Source organism: Cheilinus undulatus, linkage group 4, assembly GCF_018320785.1.
Source record: "Cheilinus undulatus linkage group 4, ASM1832078v1, whole genome shotgun sequence".
NCBI classification, from domain to species: Eukaryota; Metazoa; Chordata; class Actinopteri; order Labriformes; family Labridae; genus Cheilinus; species Cheilinus undulatus.
This window is the reverse complement of record NC_054868.1, coordinates 12,984,415-13,004,107: the sequence shown is the minus strand read 5'-3', so window position 1 is coordinate 13,004,107 and position 19,693 is coordinate 12,984,415. Positions and strand designations below refer to the sequence as shown.

The window sequence follows — 19,693 nt, the reverse complement described above, 5'->3', positions numbered from 1 at the left end:
AGACACACCTACTTAATTCAAGTCCAACATGTAATGACACAGTGGGGCTCATTTTAACATCAGCTGTGATTGTAAAATACCTCTGTACATTCAAATCTGATCTAAACTGAAATGCAGCCTTGTGGTTGTTGTTTGCAAAGACAAATTGTCACAAAAGGCAGAGAAACATGTTTTCATTTCTTTGTTAAAACTATTTAACAATCCAACAACATTGTTGAAGTAAGTTTTTCATTTTTTGTTAAGAGTTAAAGAAAACATGCATGATAATAAACGTGCAGAATTTGGGACCTTTTTTTAAAATGTGAAAATTTGAATTGCTTTTATTTCCATATAGCTCATTTTCTTGTCTTTCAGTCATAAAAATGTAAAATGTACCAATCTGGATTGAAAATAGCCTAAAGTACTTCCTCATCACATCTAACAGAATAGAGATGGGATTTATGGCTCTTGCGGATCTGTTCCTGTCAAAGAACCGTTAAAAAAACTGGCTCAATTTTTATTTTATTTTTTAAAGAGCTAGCCAGGCGTTAACTCATTTTATCCAAGAAATAATCACTGGAAGGACTGATAGGGGACAATTTGGGTCAGAATCATTCAAACATAGACATCACACAAATATATATTCTATTGGTGATAAAATCACTGAAAGCGCCTTTAAAAAATTTTGTAAACAAGAGAAAAATATAAGTACCACATTCTGCAACAGTTCTGTACTGTTAGTGTTGCATATATGTATGTAGTACACCTGTTTTTAATGCAAGTTTTAGAGAAAACATTTCACACAAGAATATTTTGATAGAAAAATACAATACTTTGACAAAACAATATTTCAAGTATTAGAACAATAGATAAAACTATAATAAATGAAAAAAAAATGTACATACAGCGTATTAGTTCTACTAGTATTAATACTGCAATGGACTGATGACCTGTTGGAGTGCATATAGCTGCTTTGTAAAAAAGTTAAACCCTGCAGAGGACTCCTGAACTGTCCTTGGGTGTATAATAGTCTCACAGTGAAGTAGCAAAGGAGGAGCTTGTGTGTGCATCTGTGTGAAACATATGGATAAAAAAAACAAACGGCTCACAACTTTGACTCGATTCCCGTCTTCGTGTTAAAGAGCCGTTCAAAAGATTCGGATCATTCATGAACATTACATCTCTTTGACAGAATCATTCCCAAAGTCACCACATATGAATATTTCAGTATGTCTCTAGGCCATGTTTAACTTACAAAAATGAAAAAATATACCCACTCTTTTGGCAATATCAGTACTTACACCACAAATCAATTTTGAGCTATTGCATGTTGTTTTACCACACAGCTATTATTCAGTTATCGTTTTTTGAATGTGTCTAAGACACATGAAATCCTGCTTGGAGTTTACAACAAAATCCACATAAACCATCTGGTTCTTGGTCACCTCTTTAAGGTTTCTCCCCTGATTGCTCAGTTTGGCTTGACGACAAGCTCTTGGAAGAGTCCTGGTTGTGCCAAACTTGTTTCATTTATGGAACCATGGACACTGTGCTCTTGGGAATCTTCAGTGCAATAGAAAGATGACAAATGAGGTAGCTTCCTCCCTTTGCCTGAATGGTAGGTCCAATTATGTTTAGATAGATAGATAGATAGATAGATAGATAGATAGATAGATAGATAGATAGATAGATAGATAGATGGATAGAATGTGAAACACCAAGTTGGAGTCACATAATTACACATCTTTATATGAATTTTATTCCACAAAAGTCACAGAAAACAAATTGCAATTATTTTTTGATATAAAGAAATGATAAATACAAATTGCATTCAGAAACACAACAGTTGTGTTTGTCAGCCTAACCGGACCGTTACTTGGTAGGCGGCGGCAGTTGTTTTAGCTTGACCCTTTACAGTGGGATAGGTATGCTTGGAACAGAAGAGTGCCAAAATCGGCATCTTTCCCATTTTCTGAGAGTGGATATGCATGCAACTTCTGACTGTACCAAATTGAGCTGAACAGGACTGCTTGGTGGAAAAACACAATAAAGCTTTCTGTTAACCTGGAAAAAACATCCCTGAGCAGAGGTGGTGCCCCGAGACACTATTTATCACCAATACACAATGTAGCTCTGAATTCCCTTCATCAACAGTCAAAAGAATACTCCCACCCAGGATCATGTGACCCAGCATCTTATTGTGACTCTAAGAGAAGGCTGAGGGGGTACACCCCCAGATGAAACTAGGTCAACAACTCCATCAATGACTCTCAGGTGACCAGCCAGATCAATAGCATTCTACTGGTCAATAGATGACTATTCTTGGTTAAGATTATCCAAAGCTTTTCGATCAAGCTTTGTAAACCATGGCGTGGATGACTGAAAACCTTCACCAACATTCCAAAACGTACTTTTCACCCCTCTTAATTTTCCATTTCAGTGGTCAATTTTTTTAAAATGAAAGATAGAAAGAGGATTCCTGAAACTCTTTTTTAAAACATTAATATTATTTCTATAGTAAAAATGATTCAACGGGGAAAGTGACCTAGCCCCTGCTCAGATTATAAACTGTTTCTTTCCTGCCTGTTTAAAACGTACCCCTTCCAGCCCCTCACAGCATTGGATGCTAGTAATCATGCTATGTTTATGTTAGATATGTTAGATTTAGTTTTCTTCATAGAGATGGGTTTGTAGCAAGTTGGTCAATGTTAAACAATGCAATACAAGTAAATCCTTTAAAACCAAACATTATCCATTGCCCTTTCAGCGTTCACACTGAAAGTGATGCCACCTAGACATTTTAAGACCTTGCTATGATGGCTGATACCAGCAGACACAACCAGAGTGGCAGAGAAAGGGTTAAGGCAGGAGGGCCGGCAGAATAGGCAATTGAATGATAACACTTGCCCACATTGCCGACTTTATCCACAGCTGTAAATTCAACAACTTGTGAGCAGCAGGAGGCTGTGTAGTTTGCCTGAACAAACGGAGCACTCAAGGAGGTGTAGGTTAGGTTTCCACTGCCCTGTTGCAGAGTAACTGCTTCTATTCCAGTGCCGTTACTGTCTGTAAGGTTGGCCAAAAACTCCCACTGGAAAGGTCCACATTGAGACACATCTTTAGGGCAGTCATCAGCGAGGACACTAACTACATCGCACTGAGGTGGAACAAAATCAGTAACCTGGAAAAAATAGCGAAAGCAAAGACAAAATGAATAAATTGATGGAAACATGTTTAAAGCCTATTGTAGATTCAATCATATGCAACTATAGGATGGGTCTGGTTACCTTGGTGATAACAGATATCCTCAATACTGCGTAATTGGAGTCAACACCACTGGCTGACTTGGCCTCCAGTGTCAGAGTAACATCAGTGCCTGAAGGCATGCTGGCAGGTGGAGTCAGGGTCAAAGTAGCATTAGCATATAGTCCTGTTGTCAAGGTGAGGCTGTCAGCAAACAAAAAAAACACAATGAGTACATGAAATAAAAATCTGATCAAGGTATTTGGGCCTAAAGGTCAGCCCGGCCATAACTTTTAAAAATCACACAACCACAGAAAACCCCATAGTCCCTCTTTACCCACAATAGCACTTTCACTTTCCAGCAATTGGCTACTTCACAGAGGAGTTTAACGGCCTGGCAGAAGCTCTATTTTTTATTTTTTTTATTATTTTTTGCCTCTGTTGATACCGATACCAATCATATTTGGTGTTCCAAGTTACATTTATGCATGTCTAAGACATTAAATAAGCTCATTCATGCTGTATTTTTGGTTTTAAAAGTTAATATTTATTTTGGTAATTTCATAAAAGCATGTAAAAAAAAAAGTCAGCTAAAATTGCTTACATTTAATCAATGTTTATTAAAGAAAGATATGCTTTGTGAGAGCAGTAAGACAGCTTCGAAGTGACTTCAGTCAGTTGAGGATTAATCAAGGGCCAAAGGACCAAACCACATGTTTTTCTCACTGTAGTATAGTTTGAGGATTTGGAGAACATAACTTTGAACACTCCTGTAAGAGGATTTAACTAACTGTGGATTAAAGTATTTGTTTAATCATTTCTACGTCAGAGTCCTGTGGAGGTTTCTTCCTCTTCAAGCAAACATACACGTTTAAATCCAATGCAGCAAGATCTTCAGCTCCCACACTATACTTGAAAATTCTGTTCAAATTTAACTCAAAAGAATATATTTGTACAGCTATGTGGTCTTCATCCACTGCAGTTTTCCCTTATTTCTATCACATACTTTAATCTTGAATACTTATGCCACACAAGGTAGTCCCTTTTATGGGAATACATGTGACAATAAGTGAAAGATGTACACCAACAAGAAACTCCTCCTCCATCATAGTCGTACTGGACATTATATATTTCTTCCCATAGCTGGGAACTTTCTGACTGAGTCAGTAACTTTATTCATTGTGAAGTTAAGTGACTAATGCCCCAAGGCATTCTGGGAAATTGCAGATTAAGGGATTATTGTCAAATAATCTGAGTATAATTTCCAAAAATCCTTTAAAGTGAATGAGTTCTGTTCTCTTAAAAGTAAAAATGGCGTATTAATGCAGACAAATACAACTGAAAGAGCTGTTTTAGACAAATCAACGATTATTTGTCTGAATAATCCTCATGTGTGTGGCATCAACATGATTGTTTTACCGCTCCAAATCACAACAACCAATGAAGGCAAGCAGATCAGGCAGTGTCACCAGCCAGGTCATATGTACTTTCACCAATTACCTTCCTTCAAGCCAGGATTTCATCCTGATTCTTTTCCCTGTTTTAAGAATTTTGCTGAACCTGTAGTACATCCCAGGGCTGCCTGTTGTTGAGGGACAGCAAGAGGATATCGACACACATCCATGTTAAGGTTTTGTTTGTTTTATTTGGAAGTCACGTCAGGTCTGTGGTCTCCAGTGATCTGACAGTCTGGCTGATTTGTGGTGTGCGTTCAGAGGTTTAAAGATACAAGATCATTTGAAACTGTCCTTGTATCCATGGACTTTCACAGTTCTAAAGTTGTATAAGATTTGAGGATCATCTAGTGTGTAGCCGGCCTTGTCTGTTCTTTCAGTTAAAGACTGAAAGGTGCGTTTAACCCCCAAAGTGTACTTCTAGAGAGCTCAGTGTATCTGTCTTACAATGTTTAAGTTAAACCCCACAGGTGTGAGTTTTCTAACTGAGGCTGTAACTTCCTTCATGGTGCAATGGTGTCTACTGCCTAAAGGCATGCTGGAAAAATGCTGAAGATTAATCAATCACTGAGGTGACTTTGGTGCACTTTACCTGAGCTAAGTTCTATGTTAAAGGATAAACTTGCAATTTCAAGTTTGAATAGCCCACAAAAGTAAACTTCCACCACTGAAGCACAAAACTGGATTAGATTCATGCAAAATATTACATTACTTCAACAGCCTAATACACTTTAAAGAGTGTAATCATAGAACAGGTTTAATGTGAAAGTGTGGCTGATGTTTTGTTTTGTTTTTTGTTTTTTTGGGTTTTGTTTTGTTTTTTTGTTTTGTTTTGTTTTGTTTTGGGTTTTTTCAAGTTACAGCTACATTATTATAGGTATACTGATGCCTTGAGCCCGTCCGTGGCCTTTACCTAACCTTTTGGGAGGGGCTGCACTTTCTTTTGTCTCTACACAGATGCAGCTTCACCCTCAGCCACAGGCAACAGCAAGAGGAACTCCAGATTCAGGAAGATCACACTGTTGATAATGCTACTTTTCAAAGAAAATGTTTTAAGCTGCTTCTACTCACCTGGTTGGGTAGGTCATTTTTATACCTCTGTCATTTTTGGCTGCAATTGAATATTGACCTCCAGGGCCCTGGGTCCTGATGCTGAAGGGAAGCTGGAAGGCTTTTCCAGGCTCTGCACTGCTGTCTACCACAGCCTAGAGATAAAAGAAAGAAAAATACAGAATAAATCAAGTTCTTATATCTCAAACTAAACTACTAATGCTTAGGTAAACTTTAATCATACTTTAAGATAAAACCTGAAAGAGACATCAGCTGTAAAGAGGAAGTGAAGAGACCAACCTGTATGTTGACCCTGGAGACAGACATCTGGGTGGTGGACTGCCTCTGAAATAGACTGTTTGACATCTTGTCGGTTCCTTTCATACTGACCACAAACTCCCCCTCAGGAACTGCATCCACAGTCACCAGGATGTCTCCAGTGCCCATGTCAGTTGTCGTGCCATTGCTGACAGTCTCAGGGCCAGACATGGTCACCAGACCAACAGCCCCAATAGACAATGATGACGGGCCTTTTCTACCCATTACTGAGAGCATTAGAGTAGCTGGCTGGCCTGGGTTTCCAGAAGACAGAAATGAAAATCAATTAAGGGGGAAGAAGAGGAGGGAATTGATTCACTCTATGAGTAGTAACCATAACATCAGTTATATACTGACAAATCTTGGCTAAAAGCAACTCTTCACAAGCTGCAATACTGTTGAAGAATCTTACTATAACATTCCCTCGTTTGAATGAACTAAAGAGGTCAACTCTTTTCTTCTGTTAATATTACTTTCTATGTATTTTCTATTTTTGACAATGATGTAAAGGACAACAGAAATTACCTGTAGAGAAGTAGATCAAGAAAAGTATAATGGTTTTAGCCTTTCTGAGTGATCATCCTTTAGGGATACATAAAATAATCTTGTTTCCTCACTGAATAGCGAGCATAATCATGTAAATGCTGCATCTAATCATTGCTTCATCGCAATATGGCACTGCCAAGCGTCTTTATTTCTGAAAAAATATTAGACATGACAAAGGTCAGTGATGTCTAAAATGTAAAATCTAACTACTTTTACGATCATCTTATTAATGTGTTTTTATCAGAAGTTGTGTAATGTTTATGATACAACTGCCTCTGCAACTACACAGCCAGCAGTAGACATTGCAGTGTTACCTCTGCAGTTATGGTGACCATCCAAGATTGCTGTGGCCAGAAATTCACGGTATAAATCAGTGTTGGTGGAAGGACACTTATTTATACCACTTTAATGTCCTATACAAAAGTGTAAGGGGTAAATATTTTCTCCCTGTCTATTCTTTAATTTCTTAGATACTTTGCAGTTTAGCGTCAGGTGTCCTAATGAGTAAAGCTTTCTTTTATTTGAAAGATTTAATGGCATGCATATACTTCCATTCTCAAAATCGGAATTGTTTCTGGGTGCTCAAAACTGAACATCTGCCTCTTAGACATGGTGAAATTGTACTATCTTAAAGTTGCAGTGTTTAATGTTTAGCCAAGTCACATTTAGAAAAAACAACTTGACAAAAATGGAACACAATATTTATAAGTATGCCTATTTAAGTAGTGTTAAATCACCTGAAGATGTAAAATTGTTTTATTATCATTTGGTCCCTTCTGTGGTACTGCAGGAACATGCAATAAATAAAAATTCAAGATGGGTGGACTCCATGAAGGAGATCCTGACACCATTGGTCAAGTTACCTGAGGTCATGTGTTTATTTTCCTTGTGTTTTTAGTTATTTCCTGTTTTATTTTGAAGATACTTACCCTCATCTCTGTCTTTCAGATCCTACTCCTCGTGTTTCCCGCCTCATGTGTCTGCTCCTCTCCTGATCACCCTCACCTGTGTCTCATCAGCCCCTGATTGTCTGTGTATTTAATCCCAGTGTGTGCTCCCCCATGTTGCCAGTTTGTAGCGGTCTCCCCCATGTGACTTCCCTCCAGCCTTAGACCTACTCGTGTTTTTGACTCAGCCTTTAGCCTTGTCCTCTGGATCTGTTTGCCTGGTTTATCTGCTTTTTTTTTTTTTTTTTTTTTTTTTTTACTTGAACTCGACTGAATTAAACAACCTGCCTTTTTGAATAACCCAAGCAAGTCTGCACATGAATCCTTTTCTTGTGCCAACCCTTGTGTTAGATCCTCCCTCAGTTTAAATAAAAGGCTTATTCTAAGTTAATAAAAATAAAACATTTTCATATTTCTGCAGGTGATTCAACAATAATTTAGATAGATCTGCTTAAAAATACAATATGTTTCATTTTTACTAAATTTGCTTTGCTTAATGCTACAAGGATAAATAACTCACACTGCATCATACTAAATGTTCCAACCAACATTTAAAAGGATCCCAAATGTTAATGTATTTGAGCAATCATTTTTACTAAATTACTAAAAAACACCATTCCATTATAGAAGCTTTTTTTCATGCTTCTGTTATGTGACATTTTATTGCATGAGGTGTACCTGCTTGTGGACGCCCGCTGAGCACTGCATAGCCGGGGTGAGGTCCCTGGAAGCTTTCCACAAAGTCATAGATAAAGGTAATGGTGCTCTGGCCTAGAGATAAAAGACAGTAAACCGTTAAACAGACACACCTTAAGACAACTTCTTTAACATTTCTAACATGGCACGCAGATGGATGTGTTTTACACATCCATCTGGTAAACCTCCCAAAGACAACGTTTGGGAAAGGGCAGTCTTTGAAAAAAAAAAAATTTGGAGGATGATTGGATGAACGTTCTGTTTGTCACATCTTTACAGGCCAATTAGAGCAACAAAACACTTGACGTAGCCCCCAACCGAGGTGCGCCACTACAGAGCAGTAAACTCCGTAGAGAACTGCGTAACACAAACTATGTACTGTACCATGTATACATGTCAGTACACAACTTTTGTTGTTTTTGAAAAGAAAACAAATTAATGCTGTTCTTTGTTCTCCTTTTAATGAAGAAATGTCAAGTTCTGATAAAACCAGCGCTTTAGCAGCATCCATGCTAATGTCTTCAGCCATAACTGCACCGGATTCTTCTCTCTGCTTGCATACGTCACAACTCTGCCACGCCCAAAAGCACTGCCCCTTGATGCTGATTGGTCCTGTCACTTTCTAACCAGGCCGAAACGGTTCAGATGGGCACTTAGCAAGATAGCTTCACCAGTGAGAAACACGGAAACGGGTGAATCCATCTGCTTTGCAAGGTTATAACTTTTCATGATTTCAAACCAAAATAAATTTGACCAACAGCTGTGAGATAATGGTAACACTTTGAGGGTTAAGGGTCCACAAGTTATCACTGTATAATCATAAACTAATACTTAAAAATCTACACTTTAAAAGAAAAAGCAGACTGTGTAATGGCATAGCCATGGTTGGGGATGCTGTTGGCTACGCTTTTTATATTTTTCAAGTATACCACACTGATGATACTGTTGGGATTTCTTATTCAGAATATTCAGAGCTTGTTTGCAGAGTGGGTTTTAAGACTGTTGTTTGCATGAGACCAACATACAGGAATGCAAGTAAAATGATCATAGCATTCAAATAAATTCTAGAGGCGCTGATTGTTACTTGGCCCTCAATATGCCAAAAGTTGGCTATTCATTGTATGGCACACTTTTTCCATCATCCTGTAAAAACTATATGTTTCTGCTAATTTAAAAAAAAATGCTTAGTTACTGTTTTTGTCAAGCAAAACAGAGATAATGAAGCCACTTCATAACTTTTTGTCTAGGATTTTTCCCACATGCATACAAGACTGCATCTTCCCCTTACATCAGGGTCCTTGCACCTTCACACACCAACAGGAGATCATTGATGTACAGTGGTCCTAAGATGGATTTTTGTGGCACTCCAACTACAAAATGAATCTACTGAGGAATACATTGGTGTAAACTCAACGGTTTGCATTAACCAAAAAGCCTAACTAGGAAACATACTGGTGTGGCTACGGCTCAACAGGTAGAACTGGTTGTTCTCTAGTCAGAAGATCGTGGGTTTGATCCCCAGGTCTTATTTGAGCTCCAACTCCCATTGCTGGACACTCTGCAGGGCTATCTTTACTGTGAATGTGAAGTAAAAGGGTGAGTGTATTTAAAAAGTGCTCCAAGTAGTCAGATGTTATAATGGTTACACAAGTCTCTTTAGCATTTACTGCTGACTGAAACACAATCATCTCAACATAGTGTTGATTCAGAAATGCTCTGCATAATTAAGAGAAATATAAAGTATCTGACCTGTGATTTTCAGTGTGTAGGGATTGTTGGAGTTGATGTTGATATGCCAGGCTCCCATCTCTCTGTCAGCATTGAGACTAATTCTCCTCAGGTTCCCCACAGTCTGTATGGTCCCCAATTTTCCACTGGCCTCATTATGGCTCTGGCTAACACCTGGAATTTTTAGTCTGCATTATTACTCAAAAAAATTATAAAATTGATATTTTTAGACAGAATATCAACCATTAACACTGAACAAAATGTCATCAGGGATAGTTTGTTACCTGCAGGGTTGGTCAGAGTAAAAGTGATGGATGTTCCTGTGATGTAGATTGTGATATTTCTTAGAGATTCATCCAACACAAAAGGGAAAGTTTCCTGCATCCCTGGATTCCTTGCTCGCTGAAGAACTGTCACCTGAGGGAGAACAAGAGGAGCAAAATGGATATTAAAAAAAAATCAATTTTTCCCAACTGGTTTAACAGAAAAATCTCCAGTACATGTTACAGAATCAGAGCTTTAAAGGCTCACCAGTGCTGAAGTGGAGGTGTCAAGGATGATATCTGTGGCCTGAGGCAACTGGTTCTTAGACACTTGGATGGCCTGTCCTCCAGAGGCCAAAGCCAGGTCTTTGTAGTCTTCAAAAGAACCACGTGTAAGAGAACGACGTCTCCTTCTGGCTCCCCCGGTCATAAAAAATGACACCTGTCGAGGTTATTAAATATGCAGCTTTTATTTGAAGTCACTTAAATAGACCCAGTGAAGATAGGGCTTACTGTGTGTCAACATTTACCGTGGACTTGGTCGTCCTGATTAGTGCAACAATAGCGTCCTTGAGGTGAATGTCTTTGGCGGTAGCATCAGTGAAAACATAAATGTGGGAGCTGTCAGGGGCCCCAGTAAGAGCCAACTAGTGAAATAAAATAAAAACTTTGTTAGTTTGTGTTGATCACTATCATTACTAAACCTGTAAAAAAAATTGGGAACGTCACCAGCCTTGTTAAAATCTGACACAATCATAGTACCTGAAGTCCTGACAGGCACATCTCTGGCTCATCGTCACCCCCTGCAGCTGTTAGCTTAGAGATTTCTCTTTTCATAGTTTCAGCATCTGTTGTTTTGATCAAAGGTCCAAATTCTACATATGAAAAAAAAAACATAATTTAAGGCTGTTGGGTAATAACTCGTTGCCCAAAGAATCTTTTATTCCAAATATTTTGAGTTGTTGCATCTTTCTGTAAATCATGTTTTGTCCAATAGCCTTTATACAGATCCTCTGCAGTCTGCTTGACCCGTGTCACATAAAATCACATTTATGACAAGTAAACAGCTATACAGCTCAGCACTGGGATCCAGTTGTGTTACCAGACACCACCTCTAAAAAAACAACTGTTTTCCTTTAATTTATCAGTAAGGTAGACATTTTCTTACTAGGGTCATTGAAAGGCACAAGAATGTACTCAGATGGCTCATCCTGAGTTCCTTTTTTGCTGTCAATGATTTCATAAACTACTGCTCTGGCCTCATCGATGTCGTCACTCATGCTGCCAGTTGTGTCAATAACGAAGCACACAACAGAGGAGCGTGCAATCCCCATCATTCTGTGAGTAAATAAGGAGTAAAGAATATTAGATTAGGTATTTTTTGTCACCATAAAACTAAATGTTTTCCATGTCTGAGATATGTACCTCAAAAAGTCCTTGTCTCCAGCAGTAAATCGGATGTCCTGCAGAAGCTGGAGGCTGGCCTCTGTTGCTGCTTTCACAGCAGCAGTGTGGAGGGCCGCGCTGTCTGAGCGACGCTCGTCTTTGTTAATGCCTCCACGAGGAACTGTTGTTGCAGTCAGGTCACCTTCGCCTCCATGGCTGCATTTACCTGGCAGAGGACGGGGGGCACATTTGTTGATGACCTTTGTGTTGTCTTGAAAGCAATTATAGAGCGATGTGTGTGGTAAAGCATAATTATTTGATTAATAGGCCTAAAAGAAATAGTTTAGGATATGCACTCATTTGTCCTCTATTTCTGAGAAAATATCATCCATAATTCTGAAGATTCAGTGTTAACATTTTTGCTGAACTGATCATAAAGACTTGGAGACAGAGACAGAGATTGGACAACTAGCAGAATCCAAAGGTAACAACATCCATCTAGTGCATTGTTTCCCAACCAGTTTTCTGTGTTGCCCCCACTATATGTACCTAACAAAAGTAGAGCACCCCAGGACCCAAGAGAGAAGAAAAAGTGGTCCAACGCCTTTAAAAATCAACATAGATTTTAATTGTTTCACTGATAAAACCCTAAAAAGGCCTATGCATGCTTTTCTTATATGAAGACCTTCGTATAAACTACTTAATAACTGTTTCATCATGTTTTTTTTGTCAATATTTGTAAATCTAATTTGACCCCCCTGGGGGTCCCAGACCCCAGGTTAGGAACCAATGATCTAGTGGCATCTTTAAAGTTCATGAATTAGATGAAGTAGTTCAAACCAGTCAGTGAATTTGGATGAGGAAAAATAACACAAGCTGGCACCCCAAATGGACTAAGACCCCTCAATGCCTCTGGTCATCTCCTTTTTTATACTCTGTTATTCTCTTATCTCAGGACAATGAGACAATTGCGGGGTGGAAGGGTGGGGCAAAGCACCGTCACACATTTGTCTTTTTGTGGTGTTTACTTCAGATCCAAAATGCTAATTTTAATGTGTAAGGCTGAGGTTATTATTTTTCAGAGAAAGTACAGACCTCAAGGGTTTTTGTTTTGTGTGAGTAGGACAGAATATAAGCATTTGTATTTAAAAGGGGTTTGAGGATGATACCTTTCGGCTTGGCAGCAGAGAAGATCCCCATATAGCCAGATGTGAGTTTCTTCTCCTTCAGGATGTTTGGGAGGATGGGATTGGGGCATGTTCCACTGGCACAGTCCCTGCAGGTAGCTGTGTCCACATCTGCCAAAGAAAAAGGTCCATGAGACTAGTGAAAAATCAGTATGAATCTATGACAATGTGCATCACTGTATTTCTTTAGGTTAACTTCAGTTCTGTGTTATTAAACTTTGATAGAATAATTAATTTACATTGGATCTGTATGGTTATCTCTTGATAAGGCACATTCATCAGTAAATTATAATCTTAAACTTTTTGTAGCCACAATAATAAACTCACCTGGCTATAGATATTCTCCTCAGTGCCCTGCCATAGTACAACTACATGATGCCAACTTTATGTTCTTTAACTCCTCTTGGTCAACTGTTAGCACAGCCCTCCGTTAATAAGACTATAACACATACAACACACCAACCCACCTGCAAGGTTTTCCAGTGGAAGGTCTGGGCGTATGAGATTGATGTATGGCTCTGTGTATCCAAGCTCCACCCAGTTACTGTGGCTGTAGAAATCCTGACGTAGCATTCAGACATTAACATTTGTTGTTCATGAATTTGGATCTTGTACTAGTCCACACTGTTAAGTGAACTTTATGATCTTTCCTCAATCCAGTTTGTTCTTAAAATAAAGGCCTGTGTTTTCACCTTCCTTACCTGCAACGTGTGAAGTACTCTGCCCAGCGTCTCCCTGGCAGCCTGGAAGTTCTCACTACGAATGTTCGCCTTTATGGCTACAACACCCTCAGTGATAAGCCTACGTCCCTCAAGAAAGGCCTCTGAGTTGAAGTGGTGTGGAGCACTGAAAATGTAAAGGAAAAATCACAGTTAAACCTATACACACATTAAGTCCCATTTGCCCCTTTACCGTCTTCATCTCACCTGTTGATAAAGTCTCGGTCTACCAGCCCATTCTGGGTGTAGATTTGTTGAAGGGCAGAGTGAAATTTTTCTCCAGACACTTGTCCTGGTGCTGAGGGACCTAGACAAGCTTGGACCAGCTCCTCAGGAGATGAACCCTGCATTGAGGAGTCAAAAGCTGAAGGTTATGGTTATAGGAACTAATGGCTTTGTATTTAGGTTATCCTCAGAGATGCAAGAAGCTCTGACAGGCTCTATCTGGTTTTCAAAAATACAGAACATATTGGTCATGGAACCCTAGACTAGAGCTGGTCGTTCACATCATAGTCTAATGTTTTCAACTTCTGTTGTAATCTACATTATGGTGCAAGAAAATAAAAATCTAAGACTCTGAAGCCATGTGACAATGAGACACAAGGGTCTTTTGGCTATTGCTTATATAACTCACAGGGTATGCTAACAGCCTCTCAACATCAATTTGATTATCATTGCTGATAATATTCCCTGTTCATCATTCAATCTTGATGTTTAAGCAGTGTTAAAATAAGTCTAAAGGGAGTACCATGATAACCTTGTAAAGCAGATGGATTGGCCAGATTCCATGTCTATCATCAGACAGATCCATCTGGCAAAGCTCAAATCTGCAACATTTCATAATTAAAAAAGAGGAGCAAAGAACTCCACTGAAAGTTTTTCTTGGCAGGGAAGATACTTCTGCACTTCTACCGACTGGCCTCAGCATGAATTTCATCTACCAACAAGCTCCACCATGTATAAACTATGACAGCACTAGCTCACTACCGCAGCTGTCTACTACCTCATTTTGTCTTGTGGCTCTGATTGGCCTGTAATGGGTGTGACAGACAGAACAGTTGTCCAATCACCTTCCAAGATTTTTTCTTTAAAAGTTTTGTCCTTCCAAATGCATTGAATTGGAGGTTTCCCAGATGAATGTGGAATACATCCAAGTAATGGATATAAGGACAGTCTATCAGGTGTGTCAGGTTAGTGTATTTGTTGTATTTATGGCATTAGTTCATGAACCAAATGATCAAACCAGTGATCAATTAATTAGGGATGCACAGTATTATCAGCATGATACTGGTATTGGCAGACATTGGCTTAAACAGTTAATGATCAAGGTACTGATGTTTTAATGCTTAGGTTGCACCTCATGTGCAAGCGGCTGGGATTCAAATCACCTATGATCCTTTCTAACATAATTCCCCAGGGTCTTACCCCAATAATAGCAGGCCCATAATAGATATTTAGAAAAGATAAATTAGCATTGTCATTAGGTAAAAGACATTGTCTGCCAATATTTGCAACTGATATATTGCCTGTAAATATTAGCCTTATGCATGCATGAGGTTATAGGCAGGACCAACAGATTCATGAAAGCTCGTTGTTCATCCTCATTACTTAAAATATATTTTTGGACTGAAGTTTGTTTCTGTTTTTATCCTTTAACTTTCAGGTTCTATTGGCTGATATTGGTATTGTCTAAAACAATTTGTAGATCTCAGCTTATCAGTCAGCATGTCAGGTATCATGCACACCATATGATACATTTAACCTCAAAAGGGCAGAGGATGAAAGTGAAGGAGTCATCAAAGTTATTACAAGACATCTCGAGGAACAATGCTGTCCACTAGGAGAATATTTGCTGAAAGCCACATTAGTGTCGTAAAATAAAACTCAACCGCTAACAGGATAAAACATTAACAGTTATTTTTGGCCTTTTTTGCCTTTATTTGATAGGACAGTGGATAGAGTCGGAAACAGGGAAGAGAGCAGGGAGAGACATGCAGGAAATAGTGCCACGGGCTAGATTCGAAACCCGGGTCGCCTGCGTACATGGCACGCACCTTAAAAACTCGACTACCAGCGCACCATTAACAGTTATTTTAATCATGTTTTTCTTTGTTTTGTGTGTGACCATGATCATGTTGTTGTGCACTTCTTTTCTTAACTTTTTTTTCCCATCTTACCGTGGGCTCAAACTCATGACCAGCTGCCTCAGCCATCGACCGACACGTTTCTGTCACTTCTTGCAGTAAAGCTGTTCCTGTAATGCTGACATGAGTGGATGCACCACCACCAATGGGGACAAAGGCCACACTGTACACTGACAGGCCAAAGGTCAGCAGGGCTATAATCAGTGCTGAAGTCATTATCAGTCTGCAGATAGAGAAAATAAACATACATCAGTTCTCAGTTTGGTAAAAATTATAAAACGGTTAATTTAACCAATTTGATTTGTGATCTTGTAAACAATTTTAAATTAAAAAAAAAATATATATTATTTATTTGATTAGCACAGTGCACATCAATCAGCATTTTTGCAAAACACGTAAATGTAAATATGCCGGAATTAGCACAATAGCTAAATTTCATCCATTGTCCTAAGGCAGGTAATTACAGAAAGAGCAAAAAAAGGATTAAAATAGCATGATTTCCGATGATAAACGATAACAGAATAAACAAATGTTGTAATGTTTTTAAAAGAATATGATAGAAGAAGAATATAAGATCAACTGAAAAAAGTGAGTGAAGTCACATTTCAAACACAATTAAGTTCTCTGCGGTACTCCCCAGCTGATTTCTAAATAAAAAAGGAAATAGACAATGGTATCCACCTAGACAAGTTAACAAAATTAGAATATAAGAATGCATGAATTTGTTGCAAATAAACCCATAATGAATTGATTAGCAAAAAACATATTTCAAAAGTTTATTTAAGACAAAAAAAGGTTCATTAAATCATTCATGGTTGATTCCTTCTCCCACTCTACCTTTGAAGAACAAACACAAAGTCACTCACGTTCAGTACTAAGAAGTTAAATATGTTGAACTGATTTGTCAAAAAAAAAAAAAAAACATTTTTTGAAGTAACGTGAGGAAATAAGTTTCTGGTGCAGTGTCTTAACGGCACAATATTGAGTAAAAAACAGTTATGTTTCATACCTTTTCGTTTCTTGGCTGTAATTACTTCAATGAATCCTGAAAAAGTGCAGTGTGCTGCCTCAGCGTCCAGTACTTTATATGTTACAGGGTGGAGACTATACATTAAAAAAGGGCTGGGATTTTGTGTGTGTGTAGGTGTGTGGGGGTGGGTGTGTGTGTGTGTGTGGGGATGGGGGGGGGGGTATGCTATCTTCCTCGCTGTCATGTCATAACCGGTGAGACTCAGCTGTAACCTGGTTAATTCTAAGGGTTTCCCCCATAAAAGCAGTATGTTTTCATTACCGTGCTGTAAACACTTGTGCTTTACAGTGCAGGGTGTTCCCTTTACACACAGCACAGCTAAAGCACATGGCTGTTCAACATGTCTGGATCTGATCAAAGTTTCTGCCTATTAAGGAATACAAACAAAGGCTTTTTTCTTTACACAGTTACTTGAATGTTGCCTGGAGCCGTGGTGGTAGGTTAATTGGGGTTTTTACTAATAATATTAAAAGAGTATGGACTAGACGTGCGCGCTTTGTAAAGATTCTTGAGATGACATTGGTTAAAAATTAGTGCTGTATAAATAAAAAAATCATTTTTTAAAAATGATTGATTACGACACATACGAGATTCAAATTTCAATAAAACCACGCTTCATTTATTACTAAGAACGCTGGGAAATGATCACAACCAATACTTTTTTAAAAATGTATTTAACCTTTATTTAACCAGGAGAAAACCTCAATGAGATTAAAGATCTCTTTTTCAAGAGTGTCCTGAGCAAGAATACTATTGCAAATAAACAACCACAAAGATTGTAAAAGGGGTATAAAAGTTAATCTTGTTTTTCAAGATCTTGTTTTGAACAATCTCAATTACAAAAAAGTTGGGGCACTGTGTTAAAATGTAAATAAAAACAAAATGCTATGATTAGAATATCTCAAACTTTATTCACAATACAACAGAAAAAAATATATCATATGTTGAAAATAAGATATTTGACCATTTCAAGAAAAATGTTAGCTCGTTTTAAATATAATGGCAGCAACACAAAAGGCTGGAAAAGTAAGTGGCTCTACAGCAAAACACCTGGAGGAGGACTTTGCAACTAATTAAGTTATTTGGCAGAGGGTCACATAACTGTGTACAAAAGGAGAATATTAAAGAGAAGTAAAGATGGGCAGGGGTTCACCAATCGATGAAACGCTGCATCTAAACATTGTGGAAAATTTTCAGGAAGATTTTCAACAAAAAATGGTGCAGACTTTGAATACCCAACCATATACAGTACATCATATCATTAAAAGAGTCAGACATTCAGGAGAAATCTCTGTGTTAAACGGAAAATGTCAAAAGTCAAGGCTGGATGCTTTGGATGTTTGGGCTCTCAGGTGACTCTGCATTGTCAACAGGCATTAGTCTGTACTGGAAATCAATGCATGGGCTCAAGAATACTTCCAGAAAAGAATTTTTTTAAAAGAATTTTTAAAGGTGTTGAGGATTCAGCCTAAATGTTAGGTACCACACATGTTAGTCCTGAAACTTTGACTTCAGAGGTCTGTGCTGGCTGAGTGTGGCTAAAGTATTTTGAAACCTAGATTGAGGTACATCAGTTTACTGAGGTTTTTCCTTTAGCTGAAGAGAAAACTGTGGTCTTTGTATATATTGAGATTAAGTTTGTCAGCTCAGGCATTACTAAAATAGCCACTTGTGTTGAATGGAAAGAATACTTCTAGAGAGGCTAACAATACTCAAGTTGACTCACTTTTCAGTGGTGTTGTTCGAGGAGGGGTTTTGGTCTGATGCAGAACTGCATACAGGAAATATGAGAAATAATGACTCAAGCTTACTGATGTCCTGAGGGACATGCCATAAGACATAAAAAATGTTGGTTTTATGGTGGTCTGGCTCTCAGGATGGTGATGACCCATGTTACATTAACCAATGACTCAGAGTGAAATACACTCGAGCATTTTCAAAAGAAAAACTAGACCCATGTATGTAGAAAATCTTTACTGCTCCAAGGTTCAAACAAAGGTGGGGCCCTTTATGTTCTCTCCACACCCTGGGTTAGAAGTGGAGCAAGCATGACTCCAACATCATGATGTAGACTTTGATAACACAGCATTTACACTGTTTCTGCATTTCACTCGATAAGGAAACTGATTCTAGTTTAAGTTTACTCAACTCAGCTTTGAGTCTCAGACAGGCAGAGACTGACTCTGAATCTGGTTGTCATGTGGGATGTTTCTCTTTCACCCTCATTGTGCTTCAGATATCATCCCCGTCACCCTGACCTGTATCCAGGATATACAGGACTTAGTGAAAGCTTGCCAGGGAGCTGGTCTGGATTATGGTCTTAACTGTTCTGAGGATTGACATTCTCTCTGAATTGATTTGGCCTTATGTTTAAAGCCCACTCTGAATTTAACCATGTATTTGGCACATGAAGATGTAAGCGTCACATGTTGTTATCTTAATATTAATATCTAATAAATGGTATGGTGGCTATGGTGCTTTAGCTGCATTGACTGATTTAATTTTCTTATTGTGCTATGCCTAAACAACATGCCCATCCCAAAGAAACTTAAAAAGCACCATCATCAAGAGAAAGAGAGCAGAAACCAAAAAGCACAAGTGAACTTATCCATCCTGAAGTTTTGTCCAGACTTTTGCAATAAGAGTGGCCAAACTTATACCCAGGTATTTTTACCACTTAACAGATGGGATGATATCAAAATAAAATCAGATTAATTCTAGACAAGTCACAATCGTTTGAATAATTATTTGAATATTTCTCCATAATTTGGGTTTTATTAAAATGGCATTAAACTATTTTTGGTTGTACCTGCTTCACAGTACTACTCGTACTGTCACCAGTGAGACCTATACAGCCTTCAGTTGAGAGTTAGTTTGTCAGACCCTGTCAGTCTCTATGATCTTGTCCATAAAAGCATAAATAAACACACCCTCACCTCTTAATTAAAAAAAAAGGTTGCGGTAACATCAACTGCTGAAGGTCTAAGAATAGGAACACTGTAT

The 19,693-nt window shown here is 38.3% G+C and overlaps 1 protein-coding gene across 1 annotated transcript in view; it reads right to left on the bottom strand.

The window, feature by feature from the left end:
• Window positions 1-52: 52 nt before the first annotated feature.
• Window positions 53-19,693, bottom strand: part of vwa11 (von Willebrand factor A domain containing 11) — a 37,819-nt gene continuing 18,178 nt past the window's right edge. Inside the window, exons 2-18 of the mRNA XM_041784244.1 lie at window positions 15,694-15,883; window positions 13,724-13,860; window positions 13,499-13,643; window positions 13,265-13,358; window positions 12,780-12,908; window positions 11,650-11,836; window positions 11,393-11,562; window positions 10,987-11,099; window positions 10,755-10,871; window positions 10,493-10,666; window positions 10,246-10,378; window positions 9,983-10,135; window positions 8,216-8,308; window positions 6,027-6,298; window positions 5,748-5,881; window positions 3,267-3,426; window positions 53-3,160 (exon numbers count right to left, since the gene is read on the bottom strand). Of these exons, the coding sequence (XP_041640178.1) occupies window positions 2,780-3,160; window positions 3,267-3,426; window positions 5,748-5,881; window positions 6,027-6,298; window positions 8,216-8,308; window positions 9,983-10,135; window positions 10,246-10,378; window positions 10,493-10,666; window positions 10,755-10,871; window positions 10,987-11,099; window positions 11,393-11,562; window positions 11,650-11,836; window positions 12,780-12,908; window positions 13,265-13,358; window positions 13,499-13,643; window positions 13,724-13,860; window positions 15,694-15,876 (2,775 nt within the window). The 5' untranslated portion in view covers window positions 15,877-15,883 and the 3' untranslated portion in view covers window positions 53-2,779. The remainder of the gene's footprint in view (window positions 3,161-3,266; window positions 3,427-5,747; window positions 5,882-6,026; window positions 6,299-8,215; window positions 8,309-9,982; window positions 10,136-10,245; window positions 10,379-10,492; window positions 10,667-10,754; window positions 10,872-10,986; window positions 11,100-11,392; window positions 11,563-11,649; window positions 11,837-12,779; window positions 12,909-13,264; window positions 13,359-13,498; window positions 13,644-13,723; window positions 13,861-15,693; window positions 15,884-19,693) is intronic.